Below are 20354 nucleotides of genomic sequence, written 5' to 3'. Positions count from 1 at the left end.
TAGAAAACCCCAACAGAGGTACTAGGTGAGAATAAAGCCGTGAGAGAAAAGACAGTCTGGAGAGGGTAAAGGGGAGAATTTGTATAACTATATGTAGAAGGCTAATGCTGCATAAGTGGTTATCACCTTAACTACCAGATTTCAGCATTTTCTTTCTACAGCTGAGAGCGTAGCATTGGTTGGCAAGAGCCAGTCTTTGAGTGGCTTGGGTCTGTGTGATGAGTAGCTTTCTCTGTTGCTTGGATCATGGAAACAGAGGAGGAGCCATCCAGCCTGAGAATAGTTGTGTTGAGCATGTTGTGTTGCATTGTGTTGAATGAAATATTAAGTTGAATCTGCTTTCTAGGCTACAAACAGCAAGCTTGCAGATCTGCTACTCCAAGTTGATGCAAATCCTTGTCACCTCATCTTGCTCTTCTCGGTCTTCCCTCTCCAACTGTTTTCAATAATAAGTTGATGTAATGTTTTCAGTATGGTTTCTGACAGTTTGTTTGTACTCTGCAGGTCCTGTGAAGCAGTAGATGTGATTTGAAGAAAATTTGAAGGAAAAAATGGCTTTAGCTGGCTGCCCAGACTCCTTTTTACATCTTCCTTATCGGATAGTAAGTTATGAAACTGCATGTTCATGTCAGCTTGTAGCATCATATCACTATGTGCTAGTGATTGATTGTGCATTCAGACTTTTCATCAAACTGCTAATAAGCTGTCTGGCAATTCTCTGGGTTTTGCTAAGATTTGGTAGCAGAGCCTCTGTTACCATTCTGTATTCAAGACCTGCTGCTGAAAAAAATTGGGTCACTAATACATGATAATTGGGTCACTGGTTAAGATTTGATACCTCTCCTCAAAGTAGCTGGTTCATATCTGGGAGAAAGTACCTGTGTGCTGCTCCCTTCCACACCCAGCCCCCCAAAAAGGCAAGTTACAGTACCAGTGAAATGCCTTGCACCAAAAAGGATTGGTTTGCTGAATGCTATGTTTGTAGGAACAAAGGCAGAGATTTTTACACTTGGTTAGATCCTATGTTTGTCTAGTCATTATGCTGTATCTAAGCAGCCAATATGGCATATTACAATGAGTATTTTAAAAAACCTCAACTCAAAGGTGCTAGGCAAATATGCATACAGAAGTTCTCATGTATTTTTTTTTTTTTTTTTCTAGACAGTTGTGGTTGGCATAATACATGCTTTGTATTTTTTATGGAACTGCATATCTGTTTTTTCAGGCATGACCTGTTTTTGCCCTTTTTTTCTCTTGTTTTCACACAGTGCTTACTACCCTAAGGATTCAGTTATGATTTCAGGCCCTGCAGATACACAAATGATTAAACAGAGTACCTCATGACATAGAAACCTTTTTCTTTGTCCCTAGAGAAATATTACTACTAATAATTACTACAGTTATGCTGCATATCTGAAAAAAAAAAAAAAGAACAAAACAAAACTTCTACAAGATACCGATCCATTTCATGATAGGCCAGCTTATACTTTTTTCCCCCAACAGGAAGCTTCAAATTCGTTAACTAATTACTAACTATTAGTTACTAATTATACTAATGTTAGTATAGGCTGAGTTGTCAGTTGCACGTACCTCAAGCCTTCTCCTGATAGCAGGAGCAACATAACAGGCCCATTATAACTTTGTGAGTACAAAAGCAGTTATAAGAACAGAATGGAATTCAAGAAATTGGATGTTCTGAGATTCTTTTATTGTAATGTATCTGTAATTTTTAAGAGCATACGTGAATAGGTGTGCTTGGACTTTATATAATCTTGATGCACCATGAAATTATGCTTCCAGTTCATCTAGAGCATCATCTGAATCATGATGCTAGGCTGAGGGAGAGAAGAGCTACGTAAGAGAAATTGGACACTGTAGGCAGTAGTTTTTGAGCTGCAAATTCTTTACTGGATGCTAAGCTTTCTCATGAAGATGTCTTCAAGTGCCCCTGTTCAACAGCCAAGAGGTACATCAAAGGGTTGCTGCAGTTTGATATGTGAGCAGAAAGAATGTGAATTTACCTTGCTTTTCCAAAACCTATGGGTAATCTGCTGTAGTCTAGGGCAGTCTACAGACTGGAAGTCTCAAAGCAACATGGATTACTTAAGATGGTGGGGAAAGTGACTTCTATTAACTAATATTTTTAGTCATAGCTTACTGTGCATTATAACTATCCTAAGTGCTTGTAACAGGTTTAAAGATGAGCTTTGGAAGCCCATTCACAACTACTGTGCTTTCTGTCAGAAGTTCACATTAAAAAAAAAAAAAAGAAAAAACCCTGAACATCTGTTTTTCCACCCCTACTAAATCTGACTTAGAAGCTTTCATCAACTTGTCTTTCAAATTTGGCTACAGTGCCGGTATTGTGTTGGTAGGGGGCTGAAAGAAGGTTAAACTAAATATGCTCTAGATTAGAGTGTGAAGAAGTATTCTATTTTTTTACAGTACATTTTCTGACTTAATATGAATGGAAGGCTATGCTGAACGCTCCTCCGAAGTCCCTAAGGTTGGGATCTTAATGCTGCAACTTCAGTGTTTAGAATAAATTGACACATTTGAGTTTGGGATTACATTCAAAACAGACAGCAAGAGAAATGAGAGCCTGCCTAAGTGAATATGCACTACAGAATATCCTTTAGGATGGCCTGTTGCCAAGCTACCCTTACCCTTCTTATTTCTATTTTGGGGGAGACAGGAAGGGTATACATCCCTGACTTTTGTATTGGGCTCTTCATTTGCAGTGTTTGCTGCTTTTAGAAGCTTTTGGTTGTTGTTTAAGAGCAGCTTTTTTTAGTTTTCTTAGGAGTTAGCACATAAACCAGTCACACTGTGTGCATTCTCCTAGAAACAATCTCTAGCTTTGTGGAAAAAATCAATACTACCTTTTAGTGGCTTTCAGGAGCCCTTTCCAAATTCTCTAACTCTTCAATAAAAATCCGGCAGTGAGAATTGGCAGTGTTTGTCTTACGTTCCTGGAAATTCAGAACATAGTCCCAGAATTTCTCAGAAAAAATGGGATGATTTACTGTGTTTCCGTTCTTTTGCAATCTGTAGTCACAACAGTATTTATGTGCAGTGACTTGAACTCTTAGGGAAGATTTAGTTCTTTAACCCTTTGATGCACGAATTGCACAAGTTTCAGTGGCATAAATAAAGTGGTATTTTTTCTTGGTTTCTAAAGACAAAATTCTGGGCATGCAGGGATGAGGTGTTCTGTTCATCTTCTGTTGTTTTCTCCCTTCTGTTTATTTTCTCATAACCAAGATGCTGGAAAAGTCTGTATGTATAGTTAAGCTCAATAGAGTTTGTTTTCAGAGCTGAATTCTTAGTAGAGAAAAGAGTTGTTCAGATCAAACGTATCATCTAGCTTTGCATAAAATGCACTACAAGCACTTGGTCACAACATAGGGAGAAATGGAAACTGCTTTTTCTCCCACATGTACAGCCTCATGGATTTCAGGATTGATGGTAGTCCTGTTGTCCAGATAATACAGCAGAATACTGCACATCATACTTGAGAAACTTTGTCCCCTTCAAGATCGAGGAAATAAATACTTAATAGAATTAATCAATCAGAGTCTAAGTAGTGTAATAAGAGCCTCCTCCTTAATGCTGTTACATTTGTGGATGTGAAGTAGATGTTTTGCTGTGAATACACCAGAAATGGTCACACTTCTTTGCCTTGAGCTGGGGGAAAAATTAGGTACAAGTTCTCTGGTTTTAATATGGCAGTTTTGATCCTTGTCTTCCATAAAATCATACACTAAATTAAAAAGCATTTTTTACATGTTTAGGGGTTGTTTGTTTTGATTAGGTGTTTGGAGAGGTTTTCTGTTTTAGCAGAAAAAAATGAAGATGTTTATATCTATACTTCAGAGTTACCTCGGTAGATGCCCGAAACCTCATTCCTATGCAACTTCATCTCAGCTCTGCCACTTTGGGATAGAATAGTTTGATACTCAGTATCAGTGTAGGTCCACATGCTGTTCTTCGTGTTTGTGTGAATAAAATACCTTCAGTCCTTCATCACAAAGCATGAAAAATCAGTTGCAGAATTTGTCCACAAATCATGAAAACCTATGTGGGAAGGGCTGTTAAGACATAAGTTTTTGCCCACATAGTCTGCCTGACTTGGTTTGGAAAAACCTTCATTCACTTAGTGACAAGTGCCTATCGAGACTATGGAGATATATTTTTTTCTTATGATTTTTAAGATTAAAAATAAACGTTTGCTTAACCTACTCTCTTTAGGCTTAAATGTATAAGAATCCTGATTGTATAGAATTTGGCCTGGAATTTGTTTTTTTTTGTGCCAACAGGGCAATATGGAATGACAAGAGTGAACAAGCAGGCTTTCAAAGTCCTTGGGCATAGCTGAGTGAAAAAACACCAGTGGCATTATTGAATTGCGTCATTCTTCTACATATTGTATGAAGAAATGAAGCTGAAATATTGCTACTGCCAATGCAGAAAGTCATTGGATTTCTGAAATATGGTGTCAGTCAACAGATACTTTGTTGACGATGCTCTTGTTTTTAACAGTTTACATGTTGTATGTGGTGTGTAGGGTTGACGGACTGCAGCAGACGTAAAGTATAAAGCAGTGAGAACATTAGTGAATGTTTTAACAAGACGTGTTGCCTCCAATATGAAGTTATGAAATCTGTCTCTCCAAGTGCAGATTGCAAATGTCTTTTACAGATAGAGTTGAAGCTACTTAGTAGTTTTTGCAGAAGAGCAACTGGAGCTGGATTTCTGGCCTTGGTCTTTTTTTTTTCTTTTTTGTGTGTGTGGAAAGATCTGTTAAAAGAATTGTCCCAAAAGCAGTTGTTTTCACTGACAAGGAAGTTCAAGTAGTCTGGTACGTACCATTTAAAGATGCCACTTGCCCACGTAATCACATGTGATCGGAAGATTGTATATGAAGCAAAAGAAAGAAATTTGTATCTCTTACAAGGCTTTTATACAACTGATTAGTTTTCTTTCTTAAATACCCATCAATTATTTTGTTTTACAATTTCAATTTAAAAATCTGTACTTAGCTGTTTGTAATTCTACTTTTGTATTCTAATTTACACAGAAGCTGGTTAGCAAAATGTGGAGACTTTTTTGAAGACGAATGTGATCAAGGAATTTCATCTGGCTAGATACATATTTCTTCATGATTTTCAACCCACCAAAAAAGATTCAAATCATTCTAATGGTCAAGCTTCTAATGGTCATTCACTATTTACATTACTACTAACAGCAGTGAGGAAACAATCTAGGTATTGCAAGTCAAGTGAAGAAATTACAAGTAAAGAAGCTTAGTTTTACCTCTTCTTGTTAGTGGTTTATCCTCGTACGCTAGACTAATCTATCTTTTTAATCTTGTTATTATCATTTTATATGAGCAGTCTCTTAGATTTGTCTCTTAAATTTAGCTCTACTGTTTATATATGTTTAAACCTGCAGAATTTACTGCTTTTCTCAGGAGTCTCTTGGTTAGGCTCCTGGTGAAGTAAGGCAGGTTTGATGCACATTCACAACTGACGACAGAGTTGAAAAATGTGCCTGCTTTATGCCATTCTGTTTTTTTCATTCAAATGCATTCAATTCATGTGTGTTTTCTTTATTTTCAGTAAGTCTGATAACTACGCTCAAAAATTGACTAAGTAACTTACAGGGAAACCTAATGGAATTTATTCAGGCTCTTCGCAAGACTACTTGGCAAGAAAATTTCCCAGCACTTGAATGACAAGAAAATCATCAGTTGTTGTCAGCATGGATTCACCAAGGGGAAGTCACGCTTAACCAACACGATAAATTTATATGATAAAATGACTGGGCTGGTAGTTGAGGGGAGAGCAGTGAATATTGTTTACCAAGACTCTAATAAAGCTTTCAGCACTCTGTCCTGGAAGATAGTCATGTTGAATTTGTTGTTGTATGAGCTGGGTAAGCACACAATGAGGTGAAATGAATGAAAACTGTCTGAAAGGTTGTTTACAGAGGGGTAGTGAAGCCTAGTTGGAGGACAGCGGCAAGCAGAGTACCCTGGGGGTCAATACTAGGTCAAATCCTGTTCAGTGTCTTCACTAATGATCTGATCTGTGGGGCAAAGCATATCCTAAGCAAGTTTCCTCACACAAAACTTGAGAAGTGGCTGACTCACAGAGGGTCATGCTGCCATCCAGAGGGACCTGGACAGGCTGGAGAATTGGGCTGACAAGAACCTCATGAAGTTCAGCAAAGAAAAGGGCAAAGCCCTGCACCTGGGGAGGAGCAACCGCAGGTATCAGGAAGTGCTGGGTACCACCCACCTGGGAAGCAAATTTGCAGAAAAAGGCCTGGGGGTCCTGGTGGGCACCAAGTTGAACGTGATCCAGCAGCGTGCCCTTGCTGCTAAGCAGGCTAACAGTATCCTGACCTGCATTAGGCAAAGTGTTGCCAGCAGGTTGAGGGAGGTGATCCCTTGCTTCTGCTCAGCACTGCTGAGGCCACACCTGGAGTGCTATGTGCAGTTCTGGCCCCCCAGTATGAGAAAGACATTGACGTACTGGAGAGAGTCCAAGGAAGGACAATGAAAATGATGAAGAGACTCTGGAACATCTATGAGGAAAGGCTGAGAGAGCTGGGACTGGCCAGCCTGGAGAAGGCTCAGGGTGGACACCTTGTCAATGGATATAAATACCCAGAGGGAGGCTGCAATGAAGACAGAGTCAGGCACTTTCTGTGGTGCCCAGAGGCAGTGGACACAAATGGAAACGCAGGAGGCTCCATCTCAATATCAGGAAGCAATTCTGTACAGTGTGGGCAACTGAGCACTAACAGAAGTTGCCCAGAGAGGTTGTGGAGCGTCCAACCTTGGTGCTATTTAAAAGCCTCCTGGACATGGTCCTGGGCAACCTGCTGCAGGTGTCCCTGCTTGACCAGTGGTTTGGAATACAATGAACTCCAGAAGCCCCTTCTGACCTCAGCCATTCTGTGAAAATCAGTAGCAGTGAATCTCTTTAAGTTCTGACTTGTGTGCAGCTTATAAGATGCCACTTCTGGATTCTCTAAACACCCATGTTGGTTTAAAAAAAAATAATTTTGTGGTGTTTTCTCACAAAACTTCATGAAACAACCCTGAAAAAATGTTAGCCATCAGTTTATCTGACTGTTGTACCAAACTAAATCCTGTATGTTTGTCTCCTATGAATGGTATCTTTTCCCCAAAAGTAAATATTTAACAAGCTGTTTACCAGCTAGTTATTTTGGATAGCTACAAGTGTTTTCATGTTAGTAACATCTCTCATCATACAAGAGATTAGTTGATGTACTAATCCTAAGATGGCTTCATACTTCATAAATCTGTGTAAAAGTAGGGGAATGGAAGTATTTAAAATTGGCCTTTCTGAAGTCAACTGGAGTTGCTTTAGTGATTGTTGGGGAGGGTTGTTTTTAATGAACCTTCATTCTACAGATGTTCTGTACTCCACTTATGAGGAAATAATAACTGCTGGAGAAGATTTTTTTATTATTTTTTAAAGAGGAATATCAAATTGCTGTGCATTTGGAGCTGTTACTTTTCAAGAAAATGCTGTGGCTCAGATCATTCTTTGTGTTGCTGTCCATGCCAATTGGCTCTGACAGGCCTTTTTTGTCCTTGGTAAAGAACAGATATAATGTTGTGTTATGCTTAAGTATTTCTAAGAAATATATCTAGATACAGACCTCACTAAAAGTTATACTCAATAGATTTTTCTTGCCTTACACATTCTAAACGGAGACTGTGTGATCAAAGGAAGGATATTATTTCATAAGCACTTATGCCATTATTTTTTCAAGCTAAAAAAAATAAATTAGAACACCACCAACAAGCAAACAAACCCCTAGTCTTGCGTGAGCTTGTTTGTGTGACCAACTTTGAGAGCAGAATGTTTCTATTTCTAGAACAAAACTGTGAGTGAAGTTTCCAAATGTTATTGTTGATGTGGTGCCTTTTGGCAGAGACCACTTTGATTCTGTACTTGCGGACCATCTAGCTGTACTGCTGCAGCTGAGTCCTGAACTTATGCTGCTGATTCAAACGAGAAGGGATAGCCTAAACTCACCCTGGCTTCAGTAGTGGGTGTGCCACGTTGTAAAGCTAGGGGTTGATTTATCATGTCTGACCAAGCACTAGCTATGACTGAAGAGGATCTTAACCTGCTTGCTTTGGATCCTGATTTTTTTTTTTCAGGTTCTAGTATAATGCAGTGTGAAATACTCTTGTTAAAGTTATCTCTGTGCCTGCAAAACTCTGCCATTTAGCAGGTGTCTTCTGTTTCTAGCATTGCAGGTGTGTTCCTGTCATGAAATGGAGCTAGGGTCTTATTCATGTTCTTGAAAAATTGGCTTTGCTTTTTCAGGATGGAATTTTACCAAATTGATCAGCTTTCGGGAGCCTTTCATGTAGAAAAGGCCCAAGTATTGGTATTATTAGCCTTTCATGGTAGATAGTATTGATATTTTAATCTGAGGCCTTACAATACAATGTTCTCTTTCTTCTCCTGAAAGAACACAAGTGTCCAGCAAAGCTCTCAGGCGCTATTTTAAGATAGCTTTGGCTTGTGTACTACTGGTAAGACCAGCGTGCATGCTTGAAATTCTAGCCTCTATAATGAAAAGACAAGCCCTCGGAAACAGCCCATGGTTTTGGAGCATGCTTGTCCTTTGCAAACCGAATGTTAAACAATGACTTAAGACTCTACTACACACTGGCTGTAGCTCTTGATGTCTTACACGTTGGCTCAATTTTTTGACATAATTTTGGCAAGTAGGGGGAACCTGGCAATCCTTCATGCTAGAGGCCTAAGCTCTAATAAAGCGCTTTAGTTATTAGCACAAGTAAATAGTTGTCCATTTGTGCTTCATTAATGCATGTTAGTCATACAGTAAATACTGTCATGCTGGCAAGTTCCCCAGAATACTGAATACTTCTGCACAGTTCAGGAGGGGGTTTCTGACAAAGTGGTGTTGGCACCTTTCGTGAAGAAGTTTTTGAAGCTATTAGTGCAGGAGAGTGACAGACTATTATTTCAGCTCATGGGGGCTTTTGTAAAACTGATACTTTGGTGGAGGCAAAGAAGTGGTTTTGATTAATTTTAAGCCGTTGCAGTGAATCCTTCTTGAGTTCACGGTTAACTTTTCTACAGTCTTCAGCTATAACTTAGGCAGATTGCTTTGGGAAGTATGAATGAGACGCCTACTTTTCTAATGAAAATAAATATGCTAAACTGCCGTAAGATTGTCCAATATTGTGAAATTTTAGCTGCATATTTGAAGAACCTAGCATGTACAACAGCATGAGGAAATCAAAAGGTAGCACAACGTGAGGTTTGTCTCTGCAGTCATCAGGATTCTCCTCTGATCACAGTGACTTTGGCTTTTTTTTGAAGAAAAGAAAGCAGCCTCACCGTTATAATGGTCCGCTCACTTAGCACCTTCCAGTGCATCCCATCTGCTCAGATGGACTTGGTCCAGTCAGCTTGTGCGATCCTTACCTTCACCTTCCTTTGGTGTGAGTAATGCTTCAGTCCCCCAGATGCTGACACTGTGCTCAAAGACCTGGGAGGCATGAGGGCAAACCTTACTAGAAAAAAATGAGGCAAAGAAACCATTGATCTTGTTGTGTGTCCTCAGCTGTTGTGTCCCATGCACAAGTGAGCACTAACCAGGCTAATGTTAGCCATTCTTTTGCTCTTGCTTAGCTTTGGAAACATTTCTTGTTGTTACTGGCATCCTTTCTAGCTTCAGCTCTTCTGCTTGGGCAGCCTCTCCATATTGCTTCTGCATGACCTCTTTCAGCTTTGACCATCTTAGCACTTCAGCATTTGAGCTGAGGCAGGAGTTCCCTGTCCGTTCACCCTGGCTTTCTGCCATTCCCCTGTGACTTTCTGCATGCCATTCTTGTGCTTTGAGGAGGCTGTTCTTGGAGATCAGCTTGTTCTCCTAGGCCCCGTGGACCTTCAGGGCAGTCTCCCATGGGAACCTGGCAAAGCACATCCTTGAGCAAGCCAAAAACTGCTTTCCTGCAGTCCAGGACTGAAATTCTGCTAGTAGTCTTGCTCCCTTTGCTTACTCATGTTCCCTTCATCTCAGGATGGTATCAGGCTGCCATCAGCCTCTGCCTTCCCCAACCGGTTCTTCTTTGTCCACGAGTCAGCTTTGCTAGCTTGTTGGTAAAGCTGAGTGCTGCTGGGGTTACCTTACTGATCGCTTGTGTTGTGGAGTTATTTCCAGCCCGCTCCAGAAATCTTCGCGGCCTGCAGCGCTCGCTGCACCTGGAACTGCACTGTTTGCTGTGAGTGGGTCAGAAATGGGATTTAGTTGGCCTGGCTCCAGTTTCTCCTTATCCCATGCACCTGGCTGTACAAATGGATTTGTTTTGGCCTAGGCAAACAGGTACTCTGAGCTTGCATCCTCTCCAAGATGATGGGTGCCTCTTGGAAACAAGCATTGAGGAGGGAAACGAGGGATGTGCCACTATGACAGAAGCAAAAGAGAACCTAAGGGCCATAACCAGTGGCCTAGGTGTCTCCTGGCCCACCTCTGTCCTTTGCAGCCTCCCAGCCAAGTGTCTGGTACTCCTTCTCCTGTCATGGCATGTGCCTGCCTTCTCTGGCGCATACCCTCTTTTCTAAAGGTTTACATTCAAGCAGGCTCTCTCCCACGTTGCCTCCTCTGAGGACCTATTGTCAGTCACATCTACCCAGAATCAGCCTTGGGGTGGTGTGGGGAAGCTCTCCCCTGCTAAATGGTATGTGAGCTTCCACCCTCAAGGTTTGGAAATTCAAGATAAATAAAAACAAAAAATTAAAATTCATTGCAGGCTTTGGATTTTTCAAATCAAATACTAACTTAAATATTTGAGGTAGTCACTTCATACTTTTTTGTAGCTTGAGGCATTTGCAGAGCCTGTTCTCTGTGGTGGATGTGAATTAAGGCTTCATAGTGCCCATTTCTCTATTTCAAACCATATGGAAGTACAGAGCAGTGTGTCCTAAGTTTGATGGGAAGAACGCTTTCCTACATGCATGGTGATGAAACTTCTGCATGAAATATTTCCTCTGGCATGAGTAAATTGTCAACCAAGAGTGCTAAGCATGTTCTGAAAAAGGCATCTTTTGTGATCTTGTTTTTTTCTGGAGTCCTTTATGTCCTCAAAATTGTGATAAACTGCTGGCTGTTGAACATGAATTGGCTGGATGGTTTAGTCACAAACCATAACTGCTATGCTGGATGGGAGCAGATTGGAAAAATAGTTTTCTGACAGCATATCTTTTAGAGGATGGCTCGCCTTGCAGATTAAAATAAACCTGAACCCACAAAACCAGAAACATTTCATCAGCTGCCCCACTAGCAATATTTTGAAACAGAAATATTGACACAATAACATGCAGTTAGGATGCAAAATTACACATATACTGTCAGTATTGTGATGAGCTAGTGAACTCCCAAATTTGCCACAATTAATTTTATTTTTTTAGCTAGATGTAATGACCTTCAGTACAACTGTATCCAGAGGTGACTTCTTTCATTTGCAGCTTGCTTCTGAAGCCAAGTTCAAAGTTTTTCTCTTTTCTTCCTCATCCTACAATTTCTTTCTCCCCTTTTTTTATTTAAATCTCTGATTTGCCTTTAATCTCAGCAGGGATCTTTTCCACTACTTTTATTCCACAGATCTGCATTTTTTTGATTGGAAAGAATAGCTGAAAACTAGAGGAAGCAATATAATAAATAGTGACTACTGCAGTAGTTTCCACCCTGAACACTGGAGCTGATCACCACTCTCAGCTGAAGTGTGGTAGCTACATATGTGCAAGCTCCTACCCCTTGAACTGTGGAACAGTTTCCCCACCATCTTGAGCAGTGGTTTCAGGGAAGAAAAAAGAGGAGAGAAAAGGTTTTTATAGCCACTCTAGCACTGATTCAACAGCATCTCATCTGATCACACCCCACCTTTTGTGGAAAGAACATTGTAAAGATATTTGACAGAAAAGCTTTTGTGGTTAGTAGCTGTAACACTGCTGCATTACTAAAACTGGTGCAATCAAATAGTGCTGTGTGTACACACATGCTAGTTTTATCACTTTGGGACTTCTTAAAATTTTCTTATGTTTGTCAAAATCCATTCCCAGTTGGAGACCCTGTGCTTGTCTTATGTCTGCCTTGTTTTGGTTGGTTTGCTTGATTTGTAGTTTCTTGCACACCATTCCTTCCTCCTGTATCACACTGGCAGTTATGAGACTCCTTTGGTCTGTGGAGGCCTAGTACTCAGAGGATTTATGCAGAATGAAGGCAGCTGTCGTGAACCACATTGAATATTGCAGTGTATGTTCAGAAGTGCTGTAGGTAACTGTTGGATGCGTCCCATAGGCCTCGGCAAAAACCGGAGAGAAGCTGTACAAAATAAGAGGTCACTTGATGTTTATGGTGCGAAAAGCTAGTTATAAAACAAAACAAAACCTTCCAAGTGTGAGGAGCTGATTGACAGTCTTGCTGTTAGCAAGCAGTTGTTGCTATGTTTTGTTTTTCCCAAGAGCTTGTTTGTGCAAAAACTGAAGATTTACACTTTGTATTGGATGTTCCTGGGACAGCCTGCACCTTTACGTGTAGTTGGTTACTACTTAAATGCAAATTGCTGAGCTTTTGAGAATGTTCTTCCTTTAGAGAGTAAGTCACTGGAGGTTTTCTTATAAAGTCATCTTCTAGATGCAGGGTAACTAGTAGAGCAGTCTGCATTTAGCTTGCTTTCCTTAAGAAGGGGAAAACACAGCAGCCACTGCACTGAGATACGCGTGCGAGAGTGAATTGACAACTTGCACGTAGGTGACACTGCAGCATAGTTTGCATTAGAAATATCGTCCAACCATTGCTAATGCTTGGGAGCAACGACTTTATGAAGTCTAATAAATCATCACTCACTCTAGAAGATTCTTTAGGAAAATTGTTTCGATCAGTAGTGTGAAAGGTACAGTAATTTCACTTTCTTAAAATTCTGAAGGTGAAGTGAGATTTAAAGATAATGAAAGCAAGAAATGCAGCAGCGTATGCACGTTGCTTTGTAAGTTACAAAATATCTTTTTCTGAAGGCTTGCAAAGTGACCTACTACTGCAATATAAGCAGTACAAAAGAACTATGCTATTTTTTTGAAGTACCCATATAGTGTAGATTATTTCTTACAGTCTGTAATTTTATTTGCATAAATTACATTACTGAACTGCTCTCAAAACGTGGAACCCTGCCATCTGGTTAGCAGGAGAGCGCAATGGTCTGTCCCAACATGAGATCTGACGCTGGATAGCTAATCATGAAAAGACACGATTGTTGTGGTTTAGAGATGTCTGTGGATTTTATTTTTTTAATAGGTTATGGAGCAGTCAACTGATTTTATATATGTATGTATGTATGTATGTATGTATCTCTACCCCCTTACTAAGGTTCTTAAATATCTTCTTTTTATAAGGCTTACTGTTCTGGAGATGTGTAGAGTTGATTCTGCATCTAATTGAAGGCAAGCCACCTGAACTCTAAACATCCTTGTCAGAAGTGGGCAGTTAGCTCAGGGGTGGATTGCACCGTGTAGCAGATAAATGGTTCTTTATCTATGCAAAAAGGTCAGTATCATTGGGATCAGATGTGTGATTGGACGGGCCAGCCATTTCTAGGCCTAGTTAATTACTTACCTAGTGCCAAGGATCACTCTTCAGGGAAAGAAGGGAGGGATATGAAACACACCCTAAATTGCAGCAATTGAGCAAATTGGCTAGCAAGTAGAGAAATAAAGGCCATGCCAGTGGTAGCTGAAGGAAGTAAGAATAGCAGAGTAGTCTTGTATATCAAGTTCTTCAATGCAGCATTTGAAATTCATCAGGTTTGAAATCTGAAGAACCAAAGAATAATTTCATTAGCACTCCAAGGGTTACTCTGTTAGCTGGTGTCTGGTGAACTTAAATGGTCTCTGTGAGCATGGTGGCACTTGCCTCCATGGGAGGTTTATTGTTTTATCAGCTCTGTCAAGGGCTGTGGAGAATTGTCTTCACCTATTGTCTTCACCTACCCTAAGGGCCCTTTCAAACCTTCAGTTGACACCTGAGCCATCAAAAAGACAAAAAGGAGCAGTACTATTGCATTTAAGAAAACAGACCCAAATTCAGATAGCATAAATTCTTTGTTTTGTGCTTTGTGCTACTGCCATTCCTTTGTCTGAGTTTCATCACTCTTGGGTTTTCAGGGATGCCTAGCTATGAGGAAGCATACACTTAAACATGATTTAGGTTATCTGGCTGTAGCTGCTGCTTCCCAGAGTGCAGAGATTTGATTGCCTGCCCTTAAAGAGCCTGTGCTTGTATGAAAATAGTGGTTCCTACAACCTAAGTAGAATCTTCCCTTCCCTTTTCTCCTCCCTCCTCCGCTCCCCTGGCCTGAGACACACAAGTGCATTTCCCTGCCGCCAAATCTCAGAGTCCACCAGGTCATCTTTTCAAGCGTTGAGCCTCCCAAGGTTAATGCAGGGCATTGTCAGCCTGAGCTGGGACAGACTGTCCGAGGCTGTTCACAGAACATTTCCCTTCCACTTTGTGCGAGGGTGCTTTCCAAACCTGGCTCCCACAGGCAGTATTCTTAGAAGCAGCTGGCTAGCAGCACTGCTATAATCAGAGCTCTCGCGGACTCGATGCCAAGTAGAACAGGCAAACTACCTTGTGTCTCACAGGTCTGATGAGCATGGGGAGGGCAGCAGGTTGAAAGTGATCAAATACCACATGCCTTCTTTCTGCATGTTACAAATTACTCTAAAAGAACATGTGAAGGTTGTTTTTCTTGAAGATTAAAAAAAAATAATAATTTTGAAGAGACTTTATCAGAATGGACAGGTATGTTAGCAGGTGTGTGACAAGCTGAAAATTTCCGTAGCACCTGGGCACAGCTATTCCCATCATGTATCTTTTCATCTTTCTGATGAGGAAGTCTGACCATGCACATCAGAAACTCGGAGAAAACATAGAAAGCTAGCCTGTTCAAGAATCCTTGCTAGGGTGAAAGGTTTACAAGCAGCAACACTTACATGTGTAACACACTTCTGTCTTAAATAGCAGCACTTTGGTAGTAGAGTGATGCTGGACTCACTGAAAAGCCTCTTTAAAACAAGAGGAATATGACATCTTGCTGTAGTTGATTTTATACTTCGAGTAACAAAACTCAGCTGATGTAATTTCCATTGGTATTCTATTGGTAAATACAATTCTCTCACAGAAAATAGTTCTTTCAGGAACTGCTGGTGGGGTCAATATTGACAAAGAGCTTGGAACACGCAGTAAAATAGGGTTTTGGTAGCTTTGTCAGTGGCAGTCCCTTGCCAGTGAGAGTGGCTTGCTTTGGAGGCCAGACTAACTTACAGATAAGTACAAGCTAAAGATTCATTATCAGGACTTACAGACACTAGTAGAAAAAAACATATTTTCCGTATAAGCATGTAATTTTCCACTGTGAAGATCTCAAACCATTGCCATTTCCTAATATAAACTTCATTTATTCAGTGGTGGAAATGGAAAGGAACTGAGTGTATATATTAAAAAAAGAAGCAAAAAGACAACAGAAGGTAAATGCTTCATTTTTGTGAGCGCTTTTCTAGCTGCAGACAGCTGTAAGAAGTGATTGCTTTCACTGACAATCTTGCGCATTTCTTTCTTTTCTATATTTCAAGACTTTATTTTAGCTGTAAACTATGTAAACTGTCTCTAACAGCCAGAGTGGATTTAGACTCATTAAAAATAGAACAAAGCTTTTAGCATTTCTAAGCCTGTCAGTTGGATTCACTTCTTGCTAGCTGATTAAAAGACAGCAACCATGATGCATTGTATCTCTTTTACCATAATAAGTGGCACCCTGGTCCAAAGAGTGCTCGCTGGAATATGCTATCCATTTGCCCTGTGCGGAGAACCAGGAGACAGCTAAATTATTGCAGAAGCGGTTAGTTTGTACTAAAAGAGAACTGTTCTAATGAGAGAAACTTAATTTGATGCAGCTTTGCCAAATTATAGGTGCAATGCTGTTGCAAACCCTGGATAATGCCGGTTTTGCCAAGACCAGTCTGTAGAAGTGGAGTCTGCAAAGCCTAGCACGTATACATGCTGCACAAGTGCATTGCTGAAGCTGTCAGCTAAAGTAGTGTGCTAACTCCAGCCTTACTGGAGAAAAGTCTTTTATGAATAAACTGCGACTGCCAAATGCTGTTGGGAGGTTGCTAATCGTGGTCCAGCTCGTGCCACAGCAGATTCTTTTTTTCTGGAGGGCTGAAGAGCCAATTTTCCTGAAAAAAGTATATTTTGGTGTGAAACAATACTGCTCTGGTAGCAGTTGTAGTGCAGGTAATGGCAAGACTTGTAACTGGTACTACTCCTTAAAATAAATCTGAAACACCTTCAGAAAATAACTTTCTGGCTCAGCTCTACCAGTATGTTGTATAACTGTATCAGCCTGTGTATTAAAGAAAGCTTTTTTCCTTATTGCAGAAGAAACGCTTCACTGATTTGGGGCATGCACACTATGGGTTTAGGTGCTGACAGGCTCCAAAGCCCCAGTTTTTGCTGACTTGAAGAACTTTCTGGGCAGTGGGTTATTAAAACCCAGAAGGGGGTCGGGAGAGAAGTTCTTCCAAGGACAGATTGGCAAGCCTTTCTGCCTTCCCGTGTATCATGGGATGTAATATAATTCCTCTGATCACAACTTCATTTAACAAATTCCCTGCCGCTGCAGAGACACAGACCATGGACGCAGGTCTGTCTGTCTGTCAGCCTCTCGTTTTCCTTCTTTCCTGTCTAATTCCTGGTGTGCGGCGTTTCTTGTAGCTTTTGCACTTGTGTACGACAAGCTGTGAAGTCTGGTGAGGCTGTACGAACGCGAGAGCAGCGGTGGCTCTGTGCACGCTGTCAGCTTCTTGCATGCTTTCAGTGATTTGCAGCGTCTACGCGCGGAGGTGCCGCGGTGTGTCAGGTGGAGCACGGGAAGGAACGTGCCGCTAGCTTTGCTACTCGGATCATCTAAAACCGGGCTTCTGTGTTGCTGGTCCTCTATCGTTATCACTGTCAGTCTTAAGAGAGGTCTTGTAAAGTCAGAAGAATGCCAGCAGTTAGCGGTTTTGCTACTTCAGGAGAGAGCCTGACTTCTGACAGAGCTAAGTGGCTTTATTTTAAGCCCTTGTTTGTACAAGCTCTCTTAGCAATGGGAATCTTAAAATTTTAGGTTCACAGTTACTCTGTTGGCTCACTGAGCCTTTCGCTTGGCTCTTACCTAGCCAAATGACTATAGTTAAGAGACAGGAAACCTACTTACAGCTCTTTAATTATGTAATATGTGGGTTGTCTGTGCTTTAAAGTTTTTTTGCCTGGTGTGCAAAGCTTTTTTATTTTTTTCTTTATTTCTGTTGCATGTTAAGCACTGACCCAGAGAAGATGTGATTGGAGCTCTAGGGAGAGACAGCAGACAATATGTTTGAGTAAACTCGAATCGCTTGCAAAGCAGTGACTTTGGACAAACCTGAGAGCAGCCTTGCTCTTCCCTCAGAACTGTACCTGTGACAAATTTCCTTAGGCTCTGGCGTGTCAGTGGTAAGGCAGACTGAAAATATGTTGTACCAAACAGCTATCTGCCTGGGGACTGCGGTGCTGTATTTAGCTGTGAAGAAGCCCGGTGACTTGCAGCTTTTAAGAAAGGAGCATCATGTGCATTACCAGTTAATCTCAACTGCGGGGTCTGGGTTAGAGCTTTGAGGGGTTAGGGCTAGCTCTGTCAGGCGGATTTCTTCCTGTAATAGTGTGCATGCATGCCTTCAGAGGGCTAAGAGTAAAGCCGAGTGACAGAACAGAAACTGTGGCTGCAGATACCAGGGAACTATGCATAGGTGACTACTGGGTTCTTACCATAATTGACTCTGTACTCCCCTCTGTACATCTAATGCTTTGCATAGACTGAAGCTGCAAAACCATGACATAAAAAAAGAAGCATAGCTTAGAAAAAGTGCAAAGCTACTTCACTTTCATGGAAATAGTGTTTTATTTGGGAAGTGAAGAATTACCAGAAGCGGTCCTCAGAAGAAATGCTGCTTTATCTGTTTATTGCCTAATGAAACTACAGAAGCATGTTATGAATGGCAGTAGTGGGACAGATAAAGAAATGTTCATCTACCTTTGTGTCCTTTGGCTAGGAGGAACAAGTTGCAGATACGAAGAGTGTGTAATTTCTCCAAGTCTCCCTTTTCTGCTTCTGGGCTCTCTGAGCCAGGAGCTGTGTCTGTGCTTTAGCAGCCCTTGGTAGACTCTTCCTGAGTGAATTTTAATAATTGCTTTTGCTTGAAAACTTCACAGTAGTCTCCTCTGCCTGTGCTAGTAGAAAGTAATTAATTGTGCTTTGCACAAGTTGCCTGAACAGAGTAAAGCTAAGGTGGCTTAAGTAATGACCTGGCTAATCTTCTGTTTACGCTCAGCTAGTTCCAAAACATCTACTTTGGTGTGATAAAGTCGCATCGCCAGGTAGGCAGCGAGCTACTGTCGCTGTAGGAGTGCTTGTGTGCAAACTGAGCCCTATCTGTGTTGACAGTCTCTTGAACCGCGTTGGGACCCGTCAGCATGTCTGACTTGACTTTGTTGTGCTGGACGGTGTACAAACATCAGAAGTATGTCATGATCTTAATTTGTCGCTGTGGGATTGCTGGCATGGGCATGCGTGACTCTTGCTCAATTGAACCTTTTGTTCAGGGGCATGGCTGTGTGGGTTTGCAGACAGCTACAGTAAATCCAAAACCAGGGACTGTCGTCTTGGTGGTCTGGACATCCACGGTCTGGACATAGTCCCAGGAGCTTCCGAGAAGCTGTGTTACCGCTGGTGTAGCCTTCCTTAATTTCTTGAACTTCCAGCTACTGCTTAAGTTTAAAAAAAAAAAAAGAAAAAAGTTGAAGTCTTCAGGAGAGGGGGATTTCCGGACTTCTAGAGCAAAAGCTACTCTAAGCTAAATTCGGGTCCCTTTTTTGCAAAGAAGGGGGAGAAGGGAAGTGTGGATGATACTTTATTATTTGTACTTTTGGATCTGCTTACTCCTATCTAAGCCCTATTGACCGGTAAAATTAGCCTGGATGGCGAGATAACCTTTACTGGAGGAACCCAGGATGAGAGGAGCAGCAATATACTGGTCAGCCAAAAAACGTCCCGTACTGATAAATGCTATCCCAAGCAAACACGGAGCTAAGCTGCAGGCAGGAACGGTATCACTCGGAGCCAAGGCAGCGATTAGAGAGCACTTGTGCAGACAGCAGAGTTACTGTAGTATACAGTTGACCTGTTCTCTGATTTAAATACCAGATTTAGTGTTTTCTTTGATAACTGAAACACTTATCATGCTAGCTTAAATTGCAGCAAACATTATGTCAAAGTTGAAGGAGTGTACCTTGAAAGACTTGGTTATAGATTGAAAAATTAATCCAGATTGTCTGGGTTACTGATACACAGAGATAATGCTCTCTATGAATGGACTTTGGCTCTTGGTATGATGCAGCCATGGAGCATTTTGCATCAGAAAATATAGACTTGCAAAAGGACACTGAAATCTAACCTGTAATGCCAGTGTGTTTGGCTGTATAAAATGCTAACTGCTTTAAGAGACTCTATAAAAATAAACCTTGCTTCAGATCATTCTAACACTCTTGCTAGTCACTTGATTAAATCATCCTTGGTTACAGATGCTGACTGATAGAGAAAATAGTACATGCAAACAACTTAGTGAGGGCTAATGCCTCAACAGGCTTCTAAAAATACTGTAATAGCTGGATGGTACAGTAAGCTAAGTAACGTGCTGTGATTTCATATTGCGTGTGTTTATTGGAAGAGAAGAGGGACCTGGGGATTAAACCGTGGAGAAAACACATGACTTATTGGGAGCCCTGTTTCAGCAAGGGGCACGGTGATGGGCCAAAGCAGGTGCCCACTTTGCTGAGGGCCCCGACCTTGTGCTCGACAATAAGGCCGAGCCAGGGCTGCGCCTCGGCAGCTTGGCATGGAGCAATTATATAACTTTTTTTTTTTTCCCTTTAACCTTGTTCCTGTGTCTATCTGATTGCTGCTGCAGCTGGCGAGGTGCCATTGTTTGTCTTTGAACAACTGACATAAATAGATTCTAGAGGGTCATGTGAAACTACCGTGAGCTCTTTAACATCGCGCCGTGCTTACCTTTCCTCGGCTGCCCGCATTGCTGTAGCAGGTGTGGTTTTGTTTATGCAGGCCTGCCGCTGTACTTTAGCAACGGGGCTGTGTTGGCCCTTAGCGCCCCGAGGAAACCTTTTGCTCCACGCTTGGC

At 41.3% G+C, this 20354-nt stretch overlaps 1 protein-coding gene across 10 annotated transcripts in view; it reads left to right on the top strand.

Annotated features, from left to right (window-relative positions):
• The window catches only part of GRB10 (growth factor receptor bound protein 10), a 178470-nt gene that overhangs the window by 38196 nt on the left and 119920 nt on the right, over positions 1-20354 (top strand). For 8 of the 10 annotated variants that reach the window (XR_007707759.1, XM_050708425.1, XM_035552820.2 and 5 more), the window contains one exon: positions 505-602. The exons of 1 other annotated variant lie outside the window; for it this stretch is intronic. Coding sequence is in view for 7 of the 9 variants with exons in the window: in XM_050708425.1 (XP_050564382.1) it covers positions 552-602 (51 nt within the window). In the remaining 2 variants the exon portion in view is untranslated. Of the gene's footprint in view, positions 1-504; positions 603-1947; positions 1967-20354 lie in introns of those variants that run through there. One more of the 10 variants, XM_050708426.1, reaches the window with a different exon arrangement.

This window comes from Cygnus atratus, chromosome 2 (assembly GCF_013377495.2).
Source record: "Cygnus atratus isolate AKBS03 ecotype Queensland, Australia chromosome 2, CAtr_DNAZoo_HiC_assembly, whole genome shotgun sequence".
In the NCBI taxonomy this organism is placed as follows: Eukaryota; Metazoa; Chordata; class Aves; order Anseriformes; family Anatidae; genus Cygnus; species Cygnus atratus.
The sequence above is the reverse complement of the archived record's forward strand: the minus strand, read 5'-3'. Positions and strand labels throughout refer to the sequence as shown.